Source organism: Mastigoproctus giganteus, chromosome 12, assembly GCF_048544385.1.
Source record: "Mastigoproctus giganteus isolate SK-2022 chromosome 12, ASM4854438v1, whole genome shotgun sequence".
NCBI lineage: Eukaryota > Metazoa > Arthropoda > Arachnida > Uropygi > Thelyphonidae > Mastigoproctus > Mastigoproctus giganteus.
Window position 1 is genome coordinate 81,700,327 of NC_143586.1, and position 21,031 is coordinate 81,721,357.

At 39.3% G+C, this 21,031-nt stretch overlaps 1 protein-coding gene across 4 annotated transcripts in view; it reads left to right on the forward strand.

Moving 5' to 3' along the window:
- Window positions 1-21,031, forward strand: part of LOC150077228 (uncharacterized) — a 221,082-nt gene that overhangs the window by 104,074 nt on the left and 95,977 nt on the right. For 2 of the 4 annotated variants that reach the window (XM_090386898.1, XM_090386899.1), the window contains exon 3: window positions 18,301-18,504. The exons of 1 other annotated variant lie outside the window; for it this stretch is intronic. In XM_090386898.1, the coding sequence (XP_090243024.1) occupies window positions 18,301-18,504 (204 nt within the window). Of the gene's footprint in view, window positions 1-18,300; window positions 18,505-21,031 lie in introns of those variants that run through there. One more of the 4 variants, XM_090386901.1, reaches the window with a different exon arrangement.

Genomic DNA, 21,031 nt, shown 5'->3' on the forward strand with positions numbered 1-21,031 from the left:
TTCAGTTTTGTTCAGTGTCGTGTGAAGTGCACAATGTCTTCTCGTAAACATTTAACTTTAAAAGATAGTCGAACTCATTAATGCGTATGATCGGCAAAAAAAATAGTATTCACAATCTCGCTGTAAAATTCAAAATCGGGAAGACGCAGGTAAGCGACATCCTAAAGAAAAAAAATGAACTGCTCAAACAATTTTGGCAACACGTAAATGATCAGGTTCAAAAATCATTCCCGAAAACTGTTGGACTTCAAATTTGTCGCACACATGCTAAAAAAATTCCCATTAATGGGCCTATTATTAGGGAAAAGGCTTTGGAGGTTGCGAAATCTATGGGAGTAAATGAGTTCAAAGCTTCTGTGGGATGGCTAGACAAGTTCAAAACTCGGCATAAAATTTCTTGGAAAACTGTAAGTGGTGAAGGTGGATCTGTTGATACTGGGGTTGTAACAGAGTGGACCGTCAAATTGGAAGATTTATGTTGTGATTTTGAAGCTAAGGATATTTACAACTGTGACGAAACAGGGTTGTTTTTTTAAAGCTCTTCCTGAAAACACGAGTCTAAAAAACGAAAAGTGCCAGGGCGGAAAAATTTCTAAGGAACGCTTGACTGTACTATTGTGTACAAATATGCTGGGAGACTTTGAACAACCTCTTGTTATAGGGAAACCCACAAAATCCTCTTTGTTTCAAGGTCATAAAGTTGAATCTTTTGGATGTTGACTGGAAGTCTAATAAAAAAGCGTGGATGACATGAGATATCATGAGCGAATGGATAAGTCACTTTAACCAAAACATGATTCGTCAAAACAGAAAAATTATTCTTTTCATGGATAATGCTGCATCTCACCCGCACATTGAATTGTCCAACATTCAAATCATTCTTCTGCCACCAAACACATCTGCAGAGTGTCAGCCCTTGGATCAAGGGATAATAAAAAATTTTAAACTTCACTACAGAAAACGTGTTTTAAGACATCTCATTGCAAACATGAACAATGTAACATGTGCGAGTGACCTTGCAAAGAAAATCAGCATCCTAGATGCGATTCAGTGGATTTCCTCTTCAGTAAACGCAATTAGAAAACAAACTGTCGTGAACTGTTTTGTAAAGTCTGGCTTCTCAAACGCAAAAATTGAAGCTGTGAACAGCAATGTGGAGCACCAAGAAGAACAAGAACTTCAACATCTATTGATAATGTACGATACTTCTGCTACAAGTGACCCTGGCTACAACGATATAGACTCAAACCTCACTACAGAAGATGGTGCTCTAGATATCAACGACATTATCATCGATATTTTTCAAGAAGTTCCTCATGAGGATGAAGAATGGAAGGAGGTCATTCTGTCGAAGAACATATTAACGACGAACCACCGATGAAAATAGAAGAAGCGCTCATACAAATCAATTGTTTAAAAATGTTTTTCGCCGCTGAAGAAGATACTGAAGGACTTTCGATGGTTTCTTCACTCCTAACAAATGTTGAAAACAAAATTATCAGCCGGAAGAAGGTGCAGAAGAAAATAAGTGATTACTGTATGTATTTTTCTTAAGATAAAGTCATAATATGCATAGCACAATTGTATGTATATTATTTACAAAAATATTGTGCAAAATCTGTATATAATTTAATTTAATTTTACATTAAACGTTTAACGATTTTACTTTATCTCTTGTGTATGTAATTGTATATTATTTACAAAAATATTGTTCAAAATCTGTATATATTTTAATTTAATTTTACATTAAACGTTTAACGATTTTTCTTTCTTTTTTTTTTTCTCCCTCAGACTTCTTGTTAGCGGACACTTCTCTCTAACGGACACATTTTCGTTCCCCACGGCTGTCCGTTAAAGGAAGTTTCACTATATATATATACATATATATATATATATATTTTTTTTTTCACATATATTTGTTTTATTTCACAGAAATACTATATTTCTGTGAAATAATAATAAAAATACATACTTCTTTTAACAATAAAATTTAAAAAAAATTAAATAATTTAATTGAATATATTTTTCTGCACAGTGAGTTTTTGTTAATAATTCTTCATTGGGATAGAATTGTGAGTTGGATATCATCATTCTTCTCTTTCTTGGTGATTCCCTTCTACCTTTCTCTCTCTTAGGGTAATTTAGAATTTTTTTTTTTTTTTTTTTTTTGGCTGGTGCAGCATAAGTTGGCGCCTCCGTAGCCAGGTGGGAAGGAGCAGCAGTGCGTAGCACACACTTCTTGATTAGACAAGTGTTCGAGCCCATTACCACCAAATACGGAGGATGCGGAAAGGTCAGGGAATGACCACCGCATATCCCGAAGCAATATGGCCTTAGTTGCTAATGCTCCTAAAAACCAAATAACAAACAAACAAACAGCAGCATAAGTCTCAGGCTTCCTTGAGATCATTTTTAAAATCACTAATTCTGACTAATTGTAATTGTGGAAACTAAAGGGATATTTCGGAAATCATTATCAATTTGCTGCTTAAGACTAATGTTTCTATCGTACTTTCTCTTCTTTAAGCGATGAGATGCCTCTAGCGAACATCCCAAACAGACTATTTGGGCATCTAAGAGGTGTGAGATACCATCCTTTACAGAGAGGAGATCTGGCTTTCTCAAATCCTCTGTAGTCGTATACTGTGGCTTCAGAAGAGTCAACCAACCTTTTTGACACAACCGGTTGTTTACAAGACTTAAAACTGCTTTTAATGTGCATCCATGGGGCCAGTGGCACCGCAAGGCAACATGAGCCAGAGTTTCAATAGCATTACACCCAGCCCCACAAGATCAATGTAATGATCTCCCTCTTGATGTTCTGGAGAGGGTAGGGAGGGTGTTTATACAGGTCAACAAAGGCGTGATTATACGGGTCAACAAAAGGTGTTTTATACGGGTCAACCAGATCAACAAAGGCATGACCAACCAAGAGCCGGGTCCCATCTCCGACCCATTAATGCTTAGCCAGAACTTACATTGACTCTTCCAGAGTCTGTCCATTAAAGGAATTGCAGAGGAGTGTTTTCCAATGTTCTCTCAATTTGCCTTTAGAATTAATAACATTCCTGCCGTCCACTTGACTCCTCTCTGCATTTTTCACCTCGTCCTTCGTGGGAGAAGAGGCGATGCTCCTAATCAGTGGGGAGGAAGAAAACTTCAGCTTCTCAAGATGTTTCTTCTTAAGGATTGGGACTACCCACTGTAAGGAGGGCAGTCCCCCCCCCCCAGCAGAAAATATCCACATAAAATGAGTTACAACGTCTTTGGGTAAACATAACCATCTCTTCACCCCAATCTGACCTGCATATCTAAAGCATTCAACTGTCCTGCTGTAACTTTACCCAGAACTAAATGGTGGAAAAAATCTGGACATTAAGAAATACTTTAGAATAAACAATATCTGTTGGGATTTCAAAGGGGCTTTATTCAACCTCCCCAATTACAGGTTTAGATCAGCCACAAACAAAGTTTTCCCAGTAAAGGAGAACTCAACACCCAAATACTCCCACTTATAAAAAAAAAAAATTTTCTGTTTATACTCTGGCACGACGACCAAGTTAGTAGAGTTTACAATAAATCGTCAATACAAATATTTATCGTATTTAGTAGTCACGGGCTTGAACCCCGGTCCACTCAAGGAACGCATGCTATGCACTCTCGTTCCTGACCACTGGGCTACGTCAGATCTAAGACTGTAAGTGCAGGCACCATCTCCTCACCCAAAAAGAACCTCCCTGCCTTGACCTTCACCTTCTTCTCCTGTCCGGAAGGAATGATAAAAGACTGTCCATGATTTATCCAAATTGGCAAGTAAACCTCTCTTATTCAAGAAAACATTAGCTCTCTCAAGAATGCACTGAAGACCTGTCGAGGGGTTGGCTGCTAAAACAAGTTCATCGGCAAATGCCACCATGTTTACATTATGCCCCAAAAGGCGGAAGCCTACATAATCTAGTAAACTCTTTAACAATATATCAATTACCATCACTAGAGGAGATCACACTATCTTACATCCCTTGTAGGCTTAATGCAATCCCCTCGACGTGGGCACCTGTACATGGTGAGGGGACCTCTCAGTGACGCTGCTGGACTTCCAGACTAGCATCACTGGGATCTAACGCCCATACCTTGGTTCCAGGGTTACATCTTTGGGATCTGGTGTGTGCAGCCATGTGCCGTGACCCGTGGAATTCGGAAAGGTGGGGATCCTAGTGGTTGAGGGACCCAGCCTTAAAACACCACTTTGGCCCCTGCTTCGACAAGATGGGTGGTCCCGGACCGGCCCGACTGGGATCAATCGGCGGGTGGTTCTTACTGCTAGGGTCAACTGCGTTCCAATAAGTCTCCCTCCCTTTGGTCCTGGGACGGGATCAAGGCTTATTGGAAACATGGGTATGGTGCCTTTAAGCTAACTTGGCGTCCCATTCGTGTACGCAGTACCTGCTAGTTCACGAGTGGGCGTCCCCTCGTAGGGCTCCGTGGTGGGTGAGGTACTTAGGGCATCAGAAATTTTTATCTTACTCCTATGAGTAATTTAAATCCTTGTTCTTCTGGGGCCCAAACAAGGCCCCTACCTAACTGAGATCATAACGCAGAAAACACCTCTGCAAAAAGAGCCAGGACTGAAGATACACCACCATCAGTGACACCACCTTTCCTCATTCTCCATTCCACCGGAGAGCAGTCAATTCGAAAGATGTCACCCTTCTTTATCCAGAAAGGATTAGAGGGGTTGGCAGGGTCACCTAAATCTATAAAAAGACTGCGTTCTGGCGACCTTTTGGTTGAAGCTTCTACCACAAAACAAGCGGAAAAAATCATAAAGTCTACATCCATAGGGGGAATACCTATCATCGTAACCCCCCCCCCACAAAACTCTGAATTCTTCACGTGGTGTTATATCAGAGTGGGATCTTCTTCATGTTTCTGAAGAAGAGATCTGCTCTGAATTAAAAGACCAAGGAGTGACAGCTGTTAAGAGAATATCGATACGCAAGGATGGGAATCTCGTCCCTATCCAAGTTCTTATTCTCACGTTCAACACCCCACGGCCTCCAAGTTCCATCAAGGCAGGCTATCTAAACTGCCCAGTGAGGATTTATATCCCAAACCCACTGCGGTGTTTTAGATGCCAAAAATACGGCCACTCACAAACATCTTGTCGTGGTAACCCTGCCTCTCGTGGTCTTTAACACCACGATGTGGTGTTAAAGACCACGAGAGCAAGGAATGTTCAGCTCCAAAACTGAACTGCCAAGGAGAGCACCCCGCCTACTCTAGAGCATGCCAGCGGTGGAAGGATGAAAAAGAAATACAAAAACTGAAAACAGAGCTGAATATCTCCTACCCAGAGGCCAGAAAATGTATCCAACCAATAAATAGTGGGAAACCTTCATATGCCCAGAAGGTTTCTGCTAAGTGCACTGTCGGGACACAAACTGAGATGACTATACCACCAAGAGAGTCATTCACTCCGATTGCACGCTATTTATTGAGTTCACAAAAGCCCACCAAAAAAACACAGTCAGCTGCCACTGCTATATCCATACCTCCTAGTGCTCCACCACTACCAAAACCAAGTGGTAAAGAAAAGCTAAAAAGTTCGGAAGAGTCACCCATAACACCAGAAACAATGGATGTAGAGAATAAGGAGGTACCAGATGAATCAGTCTTGGAACTTTTTACGGAGGAAGAAATGGACACGGGACAGCGTACATTCTCCTCCAAAAAAGATAAATCCAAGACTGACAAAAGTAAGCCCTCAGCACCTTGGAAGCCGCCTGATGGACCCACCAAGCCAAAATAATGGCTAAATTCCTACGATGGAATTGTCGTGGATTCCAGCGAAATACAGATGACATCAAGGCCCTCCTGCAAAAGCACGAGCCAGTTTGCTTTTGCTTGCAGGAGACTTATCTAAAGGCAAATGATAACCCCACCATGCATAATATAACACTTTATCGTAAGGACAGAATTGCGGATGGGCCTGCTCATGGAGGAGTGGCTATCCTTGTGGGGAACCAGACCCCAGTTCAGCTCTTGCTAATTACAACTAGCATAGAGGCTGTTGCAATTTGCCTTACAGTGGGATTTTTATTAATGGTCTACTCTATTTATTTGCCACCTGGGACTGACATCTCCCAGGAAGACCTTGATGATCTTGTAATGCAGTTGCCTCCCCTTTCTTACTTCTCGGGGATTTTAATGGACATAACACCCTGTGGGGTAGTGCTAACATCAATGGAAGGGGACGAGTCATAGAGCGTATGCTAAATGACAATGATCTTTCCCTTCTAAATACTGGAACAAACACCTTCCACATGCCTACCCGTACGTTTTCTGTCAGTGATCTCTCTATCTGCTCCCGTTCTCTACTCCCTTCTTTCACTTGGGAAGTGGATGAGAACCCATACGGAAGTGATCATTCCCTGTGATAACCTCGTTACACAGTGGGAGACCATGTCTTCCTTTCAGGTTACCACAGTGGAAGATTGATCAGGCTGACTGGCCTGCCTTCCAACATCAGGCAAATTTTGACCTCAATACAGTCAGTCAGGAGCCTATCAATGATGCAGTAACGTACATTACAGAAATCATTGTCCAAGCAGCTGCGAATGCTGTTCCAAAAACATCTGCCCGGTTTCCACCATTTCCCAAGCCTTGGTGAAATTCACAAATGCACAGCAGCAAAAAAGGCTCAAAACAAAGCGTAGGGGATATTCTGCAGATATCCTACCACGACCAGTCTTATAGCCTTTAAACGCACACGAGCCAAAGCATGCTACATCTGCCGTCAGAGTCAAAAGGAATCGTGGATCCGTTTTACTTCATCAATTACTCAGTCCACTAAGTACTAAGTTGGTCTGGGATAAAATCCAGAAAATGAAGGGAAAATATACATCCCACCCTTCTTCAATCCTAGATTATAATGGATGTGCTATTGCAGATCCAACTGCAATAGCCAATTCTCTTGGGGAAACATTCTCTAACATTTCTGCAACATCTTCGTATTCCCCAGAGTTCCTGATCCTGAAACATAAAATCGAAAAACAGGCACTTAATTTTAAGTCTAAGAGCCTTTATCCCTACAACGGGGCATTCACTATAGAGGAACTGAAAAGAGCCCTCACTCTTTCCAAAGCAAGTGCTGTTGGACCAGATGGCATCCTTTATGAAATGATTAAGCATCTTTCACCAAAATCTATGGATTATCTGCTCCTTCTATATAACAATCTTTATTGAAGGACAATTTCCGGATTCCTGGCACAAGGCAATCGTTCTTGTCTTTGCTAAGCCAGGAAAGGATCCAAAAGTCACTACTAATTAATGGTTAATTTTCGTTTAATATGGTATTTAGAATCAAATGACCTTCTCTGCACCATCCAGTGCGGCTTCTGAAGGAACCGGTCCACTTTGGACCATCTTATTAGACTGGAAACATCCATCCGGGATGCTTTCCTCAAACGCGAACACTTGGTGTCAGTGTTCTTTGACATGGAGAAAGCGTATGACACAGCTTGGAGATTTGGCTCTTAAAAGATTTGCATAGTCTTGGTCTTATAGGGCATCTCCCCATTTTTATTAAAAACTTTCTAGCCAATCAATCTTTCCAAGTTTGTGTGGGATCCTCACTCTCTCGTGTCTTTAGCCAAGATGAGGGAGTACCACAGAGATCAGTTTTAAGTGTCACGCTTTTCGCCATCAAAGTAAATTATGTAGAAGAGCTTGCAATACAGCAATGTTTTCTGTGGTCCTATCAATCGGGGAAAAAAAGCTCTTTGTCAGGGATCCAACTTGATAATTGTAGACGGATGGTACACTAGTATCTTATATGTCCAAGTTATAACAGAAGAAACTGAAATTGGTCTTTACTCAGAGGGACTAAAAGGATTCTTCTTCGGAATAAAAACCGTGTGTGCTCAGTATAAAGATTATGTAAGCTGATCTGTCCATAAGAACATATGCAACAAATCGACGAGCACCTGAGTTGAAATATTATATAGAAATAGAGGTGACACACCATCTGATCCTGGTGATGAATGAACCCCACGAAAAGCAGCCTTTAATTCATCTGAGGTGATCGGTTTTTATAACAGTCTACAAAGCTCATCAGCTTGATAGTTAACAGGATACTCGAAACCAGACATATCATCATGAAATAAGTGTGACCAGAAATTGAAGAAGTCCATTGAAAAATCTACATCCCCTGAGCCACTATCATCTAAAATTTGTGTAGCACATCTTTTCAGATTTTTTCAAATATAATTTTCGGCTAGCAGCATACTCCATTTTTTTCCCATCCTTTTAGAAATAACTGGATGTGCAGTAACATCCTGAGTAACTAGGGGAGTCCTCGTGGGCCTTCTAACAATTACATCCGTGCCCATCAAAACAGTATTTCTTTAACCAGTGACTCCAATACCCTTACCCTCCCTGGAACAGAAGGTAAACTAATAAGTCTTAATTACTCTTGTCACCCTTTGTGAATTGGGGATAAATTTTCACATTTCTAGTCTATGGTGACCTCCCCGACTCCAAAGATTCTCTCATAATTATGGCTAAGGGTTTGCTTATTTCCTTTGTTGCCTCCTTCAATATAGCTGTACAGTAAACCCCTGCTATTCGCGGTATCTGTATTCGCGGTTTCGCGTATTCGCGATCGCCGATTTAATGTAAAATGAAACCTAAAAAATGTGAATTTTAAAGCGCCGTGAATATTTTCAGCCATAAAAAAACATGGGCGTGGCTAAAATTGTCTTTCCCGGTCAAAACAGCGCTCAGTGGGTGGGGGGAGAGGGGTGACAAAATCGCGAGCGTGGATGTTTCTCGCTAATCCTTGTTCAATATGTGTTATGCGTTTGTTATGGAAGGTTTCGTCGTTTGCTTTTAATTTATATGCTTATAAATTGAATAAATTTATAAATTGATATGCTTACAAAAGTGATAAATCTACCGTTTTGCAGTGTAAAACAGACTTTTTCGAGTGTATTAACGGAAGAAAGTGACTTGATTGTGGACAAGTTCTTTCTAACCCCTACAAAAATATGGCTACGAATAACAAGAGAAATGTGAAAATATCAAAGAAGGTGATGACATTAGCGAATAAAATTGAGTTATTAGATAAAATTTCTAATGGTGAAAGTGTCTCCTCAGTGGCAAAACATTATAAAATCAATGAGTCAACGGTATGATCAATCAAAAAATCGGAAGAAAAAATGCGCCGTAGTGTCCGTGAAAACGCGCTAATTGCTTCAAAAATTTGCCCTGTAACTCGTGATGTTAAATTAGAAAAAATGGAAAAGGCTTTAAATCTGTGGATAGAAGACCGAACTCAAAATAAAATTCCGTTAAATTCACTCATCATTCGTGAAAACGCAAAACTCCTTATCAACGCTTTAGCGAAACTGGTGAGAGCACTGGCGGGATAGGTTTTTTAGCTAGCAAAGACGCTGGTTTGAAAGATTTGTTTGAAATTTCTAATAAATATTACATTTAATATTAAATTGTTTCTTATTTTCATTTCGATGCCATATGCTTGCATTTCACTATGTACTGTCTATGTACATAGTCATATTATGAAGGTACATATAATACATACATAGACAAAATTTTAGACTAGTTTTTCTTATATACTTTGGAATGGAACCCCTTTATTACTATGGGAGCCATAACTCAGTATTCGCGTTTTCGGCATTCACGGCATTTCTCAGGAACGTAACCCCCGCGAATAGCGGGGGTTTACTGTATAGATCTCATCCACCCCAGGTGCCTTATGTTTAACTTCAACAATTTTTCCTCCACTTTGCTCTCAGTTATTACAAAAATCATTAAGATCCCTGTTAGAGTTTAATAAGCTTCTGACCTCCACTTCCCTACAGAATTTCTCTTGTGTGAATGTAGATGCAAAATAATTGTTCATTTTGTCAGCTATCTGAGCAGAATCATCAAGAGTGGGACCATCAATACGAGTTGAGCAATCTGATTCATCCCCTTCCTTCTAGGGTTTACATAAGTAAAGAAGTTTTTGTTTTTCTTTGCATCCTTTGCCAAAGATTTCTCATAATCTGCCTTCGCTTGCCTAACCTCGTTTGTGACTTGATTACAGACTAGCTTATATCTACCACAGGCTTCTGTGTCACCCAACAATTTATATGCATTTTTCTTGGCGCCTCCGTAGCCAGGTGGGAAGGAGCCGCAGTGCGTAGCACACTCTTCTTGATTAGACCGGGGTTCGAGCCCGTCACCACCAAATTTGGAGGATGCGGAAAGGTCAGGGAATGACCACCGCACCGGTGCAATATGGCCTTAGTTGCTAATGCTCCTAATAACAACAACAGCATTTTTCTTCTCTGCCACAAATCTCATTAGTTCATCTGACATCCATTTAGGTCTAAGCTCCAACTCCCATCCACCCCAGGTGACTTATGTTTAACTTCAACAATTTATCCTTCACGTTGCTCTCAGTTATTATAAAATCATTAAGCTCCCTGTTAGAGTTTAATAAGCATCTGTCCTCCACTTCCCTACAGAATTCCTCAGTCAGTCTCTGTGTGAATGTAGATGCAAAATACTCGTTCAGTTTGTCAGCTATCTGAGCAGGATCATCAAATTCTAAATGCTCCCCATTTAGAATTTGCTGTTGGTAACATCATCAATTGGTCCCCACTGTATGGAATTGAAAAATTGCCTGAGACCACTGTGGTCACCTTTACGGAAGCAAAAACCCTTCCCTTTACTCCTGATGGTAGTTACATCTTTAAGTAAATCCCACATTAGTACACTGTGATCACTGCCACCTAGTGGTTCCTTTATCTGCAAATTCTTAATGCACAAATAATCACTGCTGATAATCAGATCAAGAGTATTACTCCCTATTGTTGCCTCTCAAACATGCTGTAGAAAACAGTCATCCAACGAATACACTAAATATTCAAAGGGCAATCACAAAAACTCCTCCTTGAGTATTCCCACTAGAAAAGGCCATTTTCACTGAGGTTTTGGGGGAAGGGGTGTGGAACTTGGAGTCCACGTAATGTCATCAAATTTTAGAACATCATGACTAGGAAACATATAGTGGCATAGGAAGTGTGGGCTGTTTTGCCATCTTGTTGGAAATAAGCATTGTTCTTGTCTGCTCCTAGTCTTGAAGCTGGTTTTGTAAAAATGTCTGCAATAAATGAATGTATTTGTTCTTCATTTACTGTTGCTAATTGATGCTCCTCAAAAAAAAAATGTAGTTCTATGATTCTGAATGTTGCAACTCCACACCATATTATAACTTTCAGGTTTGCAATCATTTCTATACACTTCTCTAGGAGTTCTTTGACACCAATTGGAATGGCAAGGATATCTTAAGGAAAGTTTTTCCTGAATGTTCTTCAAGAGTTGCAGGCTCAAGTTCCTTTGACAACTGGAAGAATTTCTAATGTCTTCTTCAATTTAGGTTGTAGTTAGTTGATCTCAGGAGGAGGGAGTGGGTTTTCACCCATGAGTTATTCTGTGTTTTTACGCCTGCACCACATGCATTTGGTGTGTGAACTTCTGCAGATGCAGTACACCCATATGGGTATGGGTTATGCCCAGGTACTGTTAAAATAATAATTATTATTATTATGTCCTCTGAATATTGCTGAATTAAAAGAAAATTATATAAATCTGAGTAGTTGATGAAAACTTGTTACTTTGTATTATGGATCAGAGAATAACTTGAAAAGCATCACAATGAACTATAAGGGGAGACTACAAGTTACTCCACTGGATGAAGAAGGAAGAGTGTAATAGTGTTTTTATATTACTTTTTTATCATATTTAAAAATTTTGTATTTCTTGGTTCTTCCTTTTCGTTCTTCCTCAACGAAAATCTTCCTTTAAGACTTTCGTCGAGGCCAACTCATCTTCTCGTAGTGCATGTCCTTGGCACGACTATCCCACTCACAGAGAAAGCAACTATACTTAGTGTAATCCTTTTGGAGGCGTAATAAAATGGCGAATACCTTTAAATCGCCACATATCTGTCACTCATAATTCTTATAGTGCACACGAAAGAGGATGTTCTCCACTTTTGCGTATGTTTCTTTTCTGTGGACGGCATATGCAAGAGGTATTGAAGGCAGCACATTTCCATTGTGTAATAGCACATTCTTAAGACTAACCTTAGAAGTGTCTATAAATCGTCGCAATTCTTCGGGAACGTGCCTCATGTTCATTACTGCCATTAGACCATCAACGTTTTTACACACAGTGAATTCACCTTGTGTTCGAGAGAATTTATCAGTCTTTATTTCGAGTACAAACTGTTTTCACTTTTACAGAATGATCTAGAAGATTCCACTGTAGTAGCCTCGAGCCAAAAGCTTTGCCTTATTCTTCAGCAGGTTGAGATCCCTGATGAAGTCATTAAGTTCACTTCTGTGAGCTTATGTGCTTCAGAACGATAAAGATTTGGACAAAGTGGTGGATCCCTTGATGTATGGTACCTACTGTACTTCTTGTATATCAAGTTGATGTTCATCAATGTCTTCATCTTCATCAGAGTGCAGAGAAAAATGGTTGTGTGGTTCGGGAATAGGTAGTACTTCACCGTGAGACACGTGATAAATTTCATATGCTATATTTGCGTACGTCTCTGTCCACTTTTTCTTCATTGTCATCCCTTTTCTAACAGGAGGCACGATACAAAATTAACAGTCTGTGATGTGATTTGTTGACCCCCTCCATATCGTGGTCACTGCGAAAGGCATAAAACATCCCTTTCGATTCACCCAAGCATTGAGTTTTGATGAACAGGTAGTGCAGCATATGTGTGTGGTCGCCCAGTTCTTGTCCTGGTTGCCTATATTACACCCAAGTACAAGAAGTAGGTTTCTTTTATGGCTCGAGTTAAGGCACACTTTCTTGAATCTAACGTGATTTCTCCACATACGTAACAAACGTTATCTGGACTATTTGTACAATTACGGGGCATATTAATCTTACACAACACAAATGCTGCGCAAAATGTAGAAATCTCACAGAGAACAACCGTTAACTGAGGACAAATCACACAGTACCCAGTCATATGCAGGATCATCTAGACAACACTTCAGTTATAGATTGGACACAGCATGGTTTTGTTAAGGGAAAGTCATGCCTGACCAATTTGATTGGATACTATGATGCAGTCACAAAAGAACTGGATGCAGGGAATAACTTTGATATTATATATTTGGATCTTAGAAAGGCTTTTGATACTGTTGCACATGGAAGACTGCTGCACAAATTGGAGCAGTGTGGCATTAGAGGCAAATTGCTGCTATGGATAAAGGGATGTTTAAGGGGGAGAAAACAGAGAGTGGTAATCAATGGACACTGCTCATCGTGGACTAATGTTATTAGTGGAGTCCCTCTGGGTTCAGTGTTGCGTCCATTATTGTTTTCTGTATTTATAAATGATATTGATGATGGTATATCAAGCTTAATGTCCCAGTTTGTAGACGATACAAAGGTTGGCAGGGTTATTAAGGATACTACCGACGCTATGCTGCTGCAGTAGGATCTGGAAAGGTTGAGCAGATGGGCTGAGAGGTGGCAAATGAAGTTTAACATTGACAAATGTAAAGTACTACATATGGGAAACAGCAACCCTAGAGCAACGTATAAACTCCGTGGTTTTTGTTTTTTGTTTTTTGTTATTTGGTTTTTAGGAGCATTAGCAACTAAGGCCATATTGCTCCGGGGGATATGCGGTGGTCATTCCCTGACCTTTCCGCATCCTTCGTATTTGGTGGTCACGGCTCGAACCCCGGTCTAAATCAAGAAGCGTGTGCTACACACTGCTGCTTCTGCCCACCTGGCTATGGAGGCACGAACTCCATGGTACTAGTGGTACAGAATGAAAAGGACCTGGGGGTAATTGTGCAGGCAGATATGAAGTTTTCTGAGCAGTGCAGACGGGCTGTAAGAGTAGCTCATGGTGTCTTGTCAATGATATACAGGAATTTTTCTAGCAGAGATAAGGAGGTGATTATTCCCTTGTATAAGGCAATGGTCAGGCCACACCTTGAGTTCTGTATACAGGTCTGGAAGCCTCATTTCAAGAAGGATGTAGAGCTGCTGAAACGAGTACAGAGAAGGGCAACAAGATTAGTGAATGGAACAATGGGTTGCTCTTATGAAGAAAGGCTTAAGTTTTGTAAATTACAGTGTCTGGAGACCAGGCACCAGCGAGGTGATCTGATAGAGGTGTATAAAGCCTTGAATGGTTTGAGCATGCTCAATGCTGATGGGATTCTTACTCTTGCTCAGAATAATCACCTGAGAGGGCATAAATTCAGATTGAGGAAAGACAGATGTAGGATAGATGTGCGGAAATTTGCCTTTAGTCAGCGGGTAGTTGGTTTGTGGAACAGACGTCCATCCCTTGTTATGGAAGTTGATAGCCTAAATAAATTTAAGGCTCAGCTGGACAGGTATTTCGAACGAACAGAGGGGTGAAATGGAAGTTGTTTTTTTTTTTTTTTTTTTTGGCTGATGCTGTATAAGCTTGCTTTCTTGCATCATATGCCTCTGCTAATGCTAAAAGTTGTTCAAGACCTCATGTAGTGGATATTTTTAGATTGAAGGAAAGAAATTGAAAGAGTATTTTCAACAATTTTCTGATGTTCAGGGTGGAGATTTTGCTCTTTCACTCAATTTAAAAACATTTTGAAAAATATTTTTTAGCATTAGCATTAGTTGAGGCATATGATTTCACCCATCTGGTCACATCAAATGTTTGTCTGGTTCAGCCTTAAATTTATTTAAGTATCAACTTCCACAACAGCAGATGGAAGTCTGTTCTAGCAATCAACTACCCACTGGCTAAAGGCAAAATTATGCACATCTATCCTATACCTGTCTTTCGTCAGTTTGAATCTATGCCAGGTTTTTAATCCGAGTAAGTGGAAGTATGCCATCATCATTGAACCTGCTCAAACCATTCAAGGCCTTATACACCTCAATCAGATCACCTCATAGGTGCCTGGTCTCCAGATGCTGCAACTTGCAGAACTTAAGCCTCTCCTGGTAAGAGCATCTCTTTGTTCCTCTCATCAATCTTGTTGCCCTTCTGTACTCATTCTAGCAACTCTACATCCTTCCTAAAATGAGGCCTCCAGACCTGTATGCAGTAATCAAGGTGTGGCCTGACCATTGCCTTATACAAAGATATAATCACCTCCCTGTCTATGCTAGCAAAATTCCTATATGTCATTGACAAAACTCCATGACCTGCTCGGGCAGCCCATCTGCACTGCTGAAAGAACTTCATTTCTGCACAATTACCCCCAGGTCTTTTTCACTCTATATCACCGTGAGTATAGTACCACACAGTTAGTACATTTCTCTTGGGTTACTGCTATCCATATGAAGTACTTTGCATTTGTCAGTGTTAAACTTCAGTTGCCACTTCTCAGCCCATCTGCCTAACTTTTCTAGATCCTGTTGCAATAGCATACTGTCATTAACAACCCTGCCAAATTTTTTATCATCTGCAAACTTTGACATCAAGCCTAATATACCTTAATCAATATCATTGATAAATACACAAAACAACAATGGACCAACCACCGAAACATGGGGGACTCCACTAAAACATTAGTTCATATAGAGCAGTGTCCATTTATTACCACTCTCTGCCATCTCTCACTTAACTATCTCATTATCTATTGCAGAAACTTGCTCTTAATGCCATACCATGATTGTATAATAGCAGAAACTTGCTCTTAATGCCATACCATGATTGTATAATAGCAGAAACTTGCTCTTAATACCATGATTTCAATTTTTACAGCAGTCTTTCATGGCAACAGTATCAAAAGCTTTCCTGAAATCCAAGTATATGATATCAAAATTATTTTTTGCGTACAGTTGCTTTGTGACCACATCATAGTATCCGATCAAATTTATCAGACAGGACTTGCCCTTAACAAACCCATGCTGTCTGAATATTACTGCAGTCTTGTCTAGGTGGTTCTGCATCACTTCTTTAACCAGTGACTCCATTATTTTCCCTGCAACAGAAGTTAAACTAACAGGCGTATTATTATTTGTATCACTCTTTGAACCGCTTTTGTGAATTGGGGTTAATTTGCACATCACCAGTTCACGGGGACCTCCCCTGAATCTAAGGATGCTTTCATAATTGTTAAGGGTTTGCTTACATCCCTTGTTGCCTCCTTCAGTATAAGTGGATAGATTCCATTTGCCCCCAAGTGCCTTTTTTTAAGTTTAACTTCAACAATTTCTTCTCCACTTTGCTGTCTATTATTTCAAAATCATTTAGCTCCTTGTTATAGTTTAGTAAACTTCTGTCCTCCCGTTTCTTACAGAACTTCTCATGTGTGAATGTAGATGCAAAATACTCATTCATTTTGTCATCTATCTGAGCAGGATCATCAACAATCGAACCACCAACATCAAGTGGACCAATCAGATTAGTCCACTTGATGTTGGTGGTTTGAAGACCCTTCCTTCTAGAGTTTACATAAGTAAAGAAGTCTTTGTTGGTTTTCTTTGCATCCTTTGCCAAGGATTTCTCGTAATCAGCCTTCGCTTGCCTAACCTCCTTTGTGACTTGATTACAGACTACCTTGTATCTGCCGTAGTCTTCTGTGTTACCTGATAATTTATATGTATCCCATTCATTTTTCTTCTCTGCCACGAGCCTCATTAGTTCATATGACATCCATTTAGGTCTAAATCTTGAAGAGTATTTCTTAGTTGGTATGGAAAACCTAGTAGCTTCCAAGATTAATTCCATGAAGGGTTCCCATTTAGAATTTGCTGTTTTTAACATCATCAGTTGACCCCACTGTATAGAATTTAAAAACTCTCTGAGACCACTGTAGTCACCTTTACGAAAACAAAAACCCTTCCCTTTAGCCTTGATGGTAGTTACATCTTTAAGTAAATCCCACATCAGTGCACTGTGATCACTGTCACCTAGTGTTTCCTTTATCTGCAAATTCTTAATGCATGAATGATCACTGCTGATAATCAGATCAAGAGTATTACTCTCTCTGGTTGCCCTTCTAACATTTTGCTGTTGAAAACAATCCTCCAATATATCCACAAAAGTCTTGCTAGTGTGTGAGTGACCAATCCACAAGTTCCAGTCAATATCTGGAAAGTTAAAATCCCCATTACAAGAGATTCTGATTTACTGGCTCTCTCTTTTTCTCTGCACAATTGTTTGTTGTACTCACAGCTCAGAGTCATTAGGCCTATAACACACTCCTACTCGCATTTTCCCTTTCCCAGTGTTTATGCCACACCAAACTGACTCAACATTGCTCTGTCCACTCATGTCAACTGGATGCACTTTCATAGATTTTGTGTTTCTTAACTAACAGCATAATCCCTTCCTACCCTGCCTATCCTTTCTGTACACATTGTACTCCCGAAATTCCAATTTTGCACTGCTTTTATCTGTGTGACACCATGTCTTTGTTGTCTTGATCAGCACTTCAGATTCTTCAAATTTATTTATTTTACTTCTAGCCTTGGTGTACATGCAAGTATACATGCACCTGTTCTTACCCTTAGTTACCCTAACACAGCTCGTATATTTATTTGTTCCATGATGACTCCCAGCAGCTCCTGAAATACCCACTAACTTGCTCTCTAGGCTGCTGTTCATTACAATAGAAGCAGTGCAAGAATCACTTTTGCCTCTGCCTGCAGCTACTGTTAATCTCTCAGTCTGTGAATGCCCACAAGCTAACAGTTTTCCAACCTGCCTAACACTGCCTTGATAGCATCAGCAAATATTCTTGCATCCTTTCTATTTAAGTGTATCCAATCCCTGTAGAAGCACTCTCTCCTGTTTGCAATCACAGACCATGTTAAAAAAATTTTACCCCATGAGCCTTGCACAATCTCTCCATGCTGAATTGATTGACAATGCTCTCATCATATACTCCTTCCTATCGTGTCTGGGCAGAATTGCAGACACTTTCAAATTTAACTCTAATTTGCAACTTTTCTTTCAACATTGACCTGTACTTGTTAAGTAAATCTGCAGGTCTCTTACTCTCAAGGTCATTAGTACCAAAGTGTACAACACTATCACCTTTTTTGCCCTTAAAACATTGCTAGTCCTCAGTGAAACATATTGAACATGTTTCACTAATGACCATCTCCTATGTGTACAATCATTTTGAATAAATAATTAAAGTTTATAATCACCCCACTACTACCACATGAGCAGCTGCAATGGTTAGATGAATAAAAAATCATTCTGTAATATTCATAAGTTTGATTTAAGGTTTTTCATTCTAGAGTTTCAGAAAATAATACAGAAACAGGAGAGAGTCATGTAGATCAAGTTCAGCCACCTCTATCACAACAGCCTACAACACCTACATCATGGATGTTACCTGAGGAACAAGAAAAACATCAGGACTTGCAGGAGCACTTGAAATCTGCATCGCAGACTGGCTGTAATCTAGGATCCCAGCTAAGTGGTGATGGCATTTTTTCACAGTTAGTTGACATTTTTATAGTTAGTATTTAAATATTTAGATTAAACATGCAAATATGAAATACACTGAAGGTGCTTATTTAAAAAAAAAGACTATAAATTATATATTTGAGGAACAATTTGGTTACCACTTCTCAAAAGTTTCAACACGAGAAGTTTGGTAGCTTTAAGCAGAGAGGCATAACTGTAAATAAATTATGAATGCAGCTGTATGCTGATAGGGATCACCAACTTTTCAGAAGTATAATTTGGGAAGCATGATGCTTGGGCAAAAGTGGGAGGATAACAAACAAAACAAATTTTATGGGCTTTGGTGCTAAATCCTCATAAGTGGTCATCACATTTTGGACAAAATGTGAAGACCACTCACTTAAAAGATTTACTAATCCTGGATGTTTGGTTGCCATGGCATTTAAGAAATCTGTGCTTGTGCCAAAGACTGGCTGTTTTGTAAAATAGGTGCCCATTAGCAGCTTTGGAAAACTTTGCCATTGATCCAGCACAATCATGATTGGTCAGAAAATCAAACTATGATGTGCAAACATAAAATTGAAGAATGCACAAATTGCAACTAACACGATTTGTGTGGAGTAACAAGTTTTCAAAGCTTTAAAAAAAAAAAAAGTAATAAAGAGAAGATTCTGAAATTTTATTTGTTTTTTATACAATTGAAGAATTCAGGACAGGGGAAACACATGTCACCATAATAACACAAAAAAACAACACACTTCCAGCTAATGGTATTTTTGCAAATGCAATAACATCGAGTTTACTACCTGTTTATAATTGCTTGCAGTAACAGAAAAGCCCAATAAACCAGAAAGTGCAAATTGTTTTTATTGTTTTATGGTCTTGACCTCCAGAAATGTTCTTTAGAAAAATGTCACGAAGGCTTTCAAAATTGGTTCTTATAACAGAACATATGATAACGATGAAAGTGTAGTGTGTTCAAGTTGAATTGTTAACTAATACAACTTGCACTATAAAAACAACCTTTTAGAGAGTTATATAGCGAAAAATTTAACTTCCAAGATCGTGGAACGAATTACCAAAAAACAGTGTTATTGGATTCACATAACGACATGATGGTTACTCTGGAACGGCTTAATATCGTAAAGCTGGGTACACTGTATTGTATAGTTACGCACGTGGTTTGAAATGCGGTATTTATGAATGTTTAACATTCATTTTTTGCAATTAATGTTCATATTTTCGATTTTGTTGACACTTGATACCTTGAAAAAAAAAAACTCATAAACCCAGGAACTCATAAAGCGAGAACTGTCTGTACTTCGAATAAGTAATGCTTCTCTAGTAGAGAAGACTATTGTTACTTATTCTCATTGGGCACCACCACCACCCAGATGGCACTGTTTCAAGGCTTGTTTGTATATTTGTGGGATAATGATTCTACTATCCACTTGTCCCTATTAGACTTAGAAAAGCAAAAAAGTAGAGGGAAAGTAATAGTAGGAATGGAAGAGGAAAAGAAATGGTGTAGAAAAATGAAAGGGACAGTAACTCCAACTCTCACCACTTAAAAAACTCAAACTCCTCGAATAGGCAATGATTCTCCAGTGGAGAAGACTATTGTTACCTTTTCTTGGAAACTCCGGGCAGCATCAGGCTCCCCTGGTGACTGTTTCAGGGCTATTTGGCCCTCCTTCAGTGGATAGGTCCCCTGGTGATACGATGATGACAAAACAGCTATGAAGTATAACTCCACAATATGAGAAATCCCTGATGATGTATAAAGTGAATTAGACTGATGCACTTTTGGGGTTTAAGCCTCAGGCTGTGAAAGAATTTGACAATGCACAAGTTTGTGCAAAAGCAGCATATCAGTATGCAGCAAACTCTAAAAATATAGTTTAAAATGGCATCGTTTTAATTATATTATATATAATTTAATTATATCGTTTTAATCTCATCTTCTCATATTGTGAATATGAGAAGATGAGAAAAAAACTGAATATTAAATAAAATAAAATAATAATAAATAGAAATTTATGCACATAGTTATTACTTCCTTTGCTGCCTCCTTTATTATAACTGGATAGATCCTATCCACCCCAGGTTCATTTCTTATGTTTAACTTTAACAATTTTTTTTTTTTTTTGCTCAGTTATTATTACAAAATCATTTAGCTCCCTGTTAGAGTTTGATAAGTTTCTGGTCTCCACTTCCCTACAGAATTCCTCATGTGAATGTATATGCAAAATCCTCATTCAATTTGTCAGCTACCTGAGCAAGATCATCAACAGTCGAACCATCGATATCAAGTGGACCAATCTGATTTAGCTCCTTCCTTCTAGAGTTTACATAAGTAAAGAGCTCTTTGCTATTTTTCTTTGCATCCTTTGACAAAGATTTCTTGTAATCTGCCTTCGCTTGCCTGACCTCCTTCGTGACTTGATTACAGATACTTATATCTACTATAGCCTTCTGTGTCGCTGCATAATTTATATGCATTCTATACATTCTATACTTTTCTTCTCTGCCATGAGTTTCTTTAGTTCATCTAACATT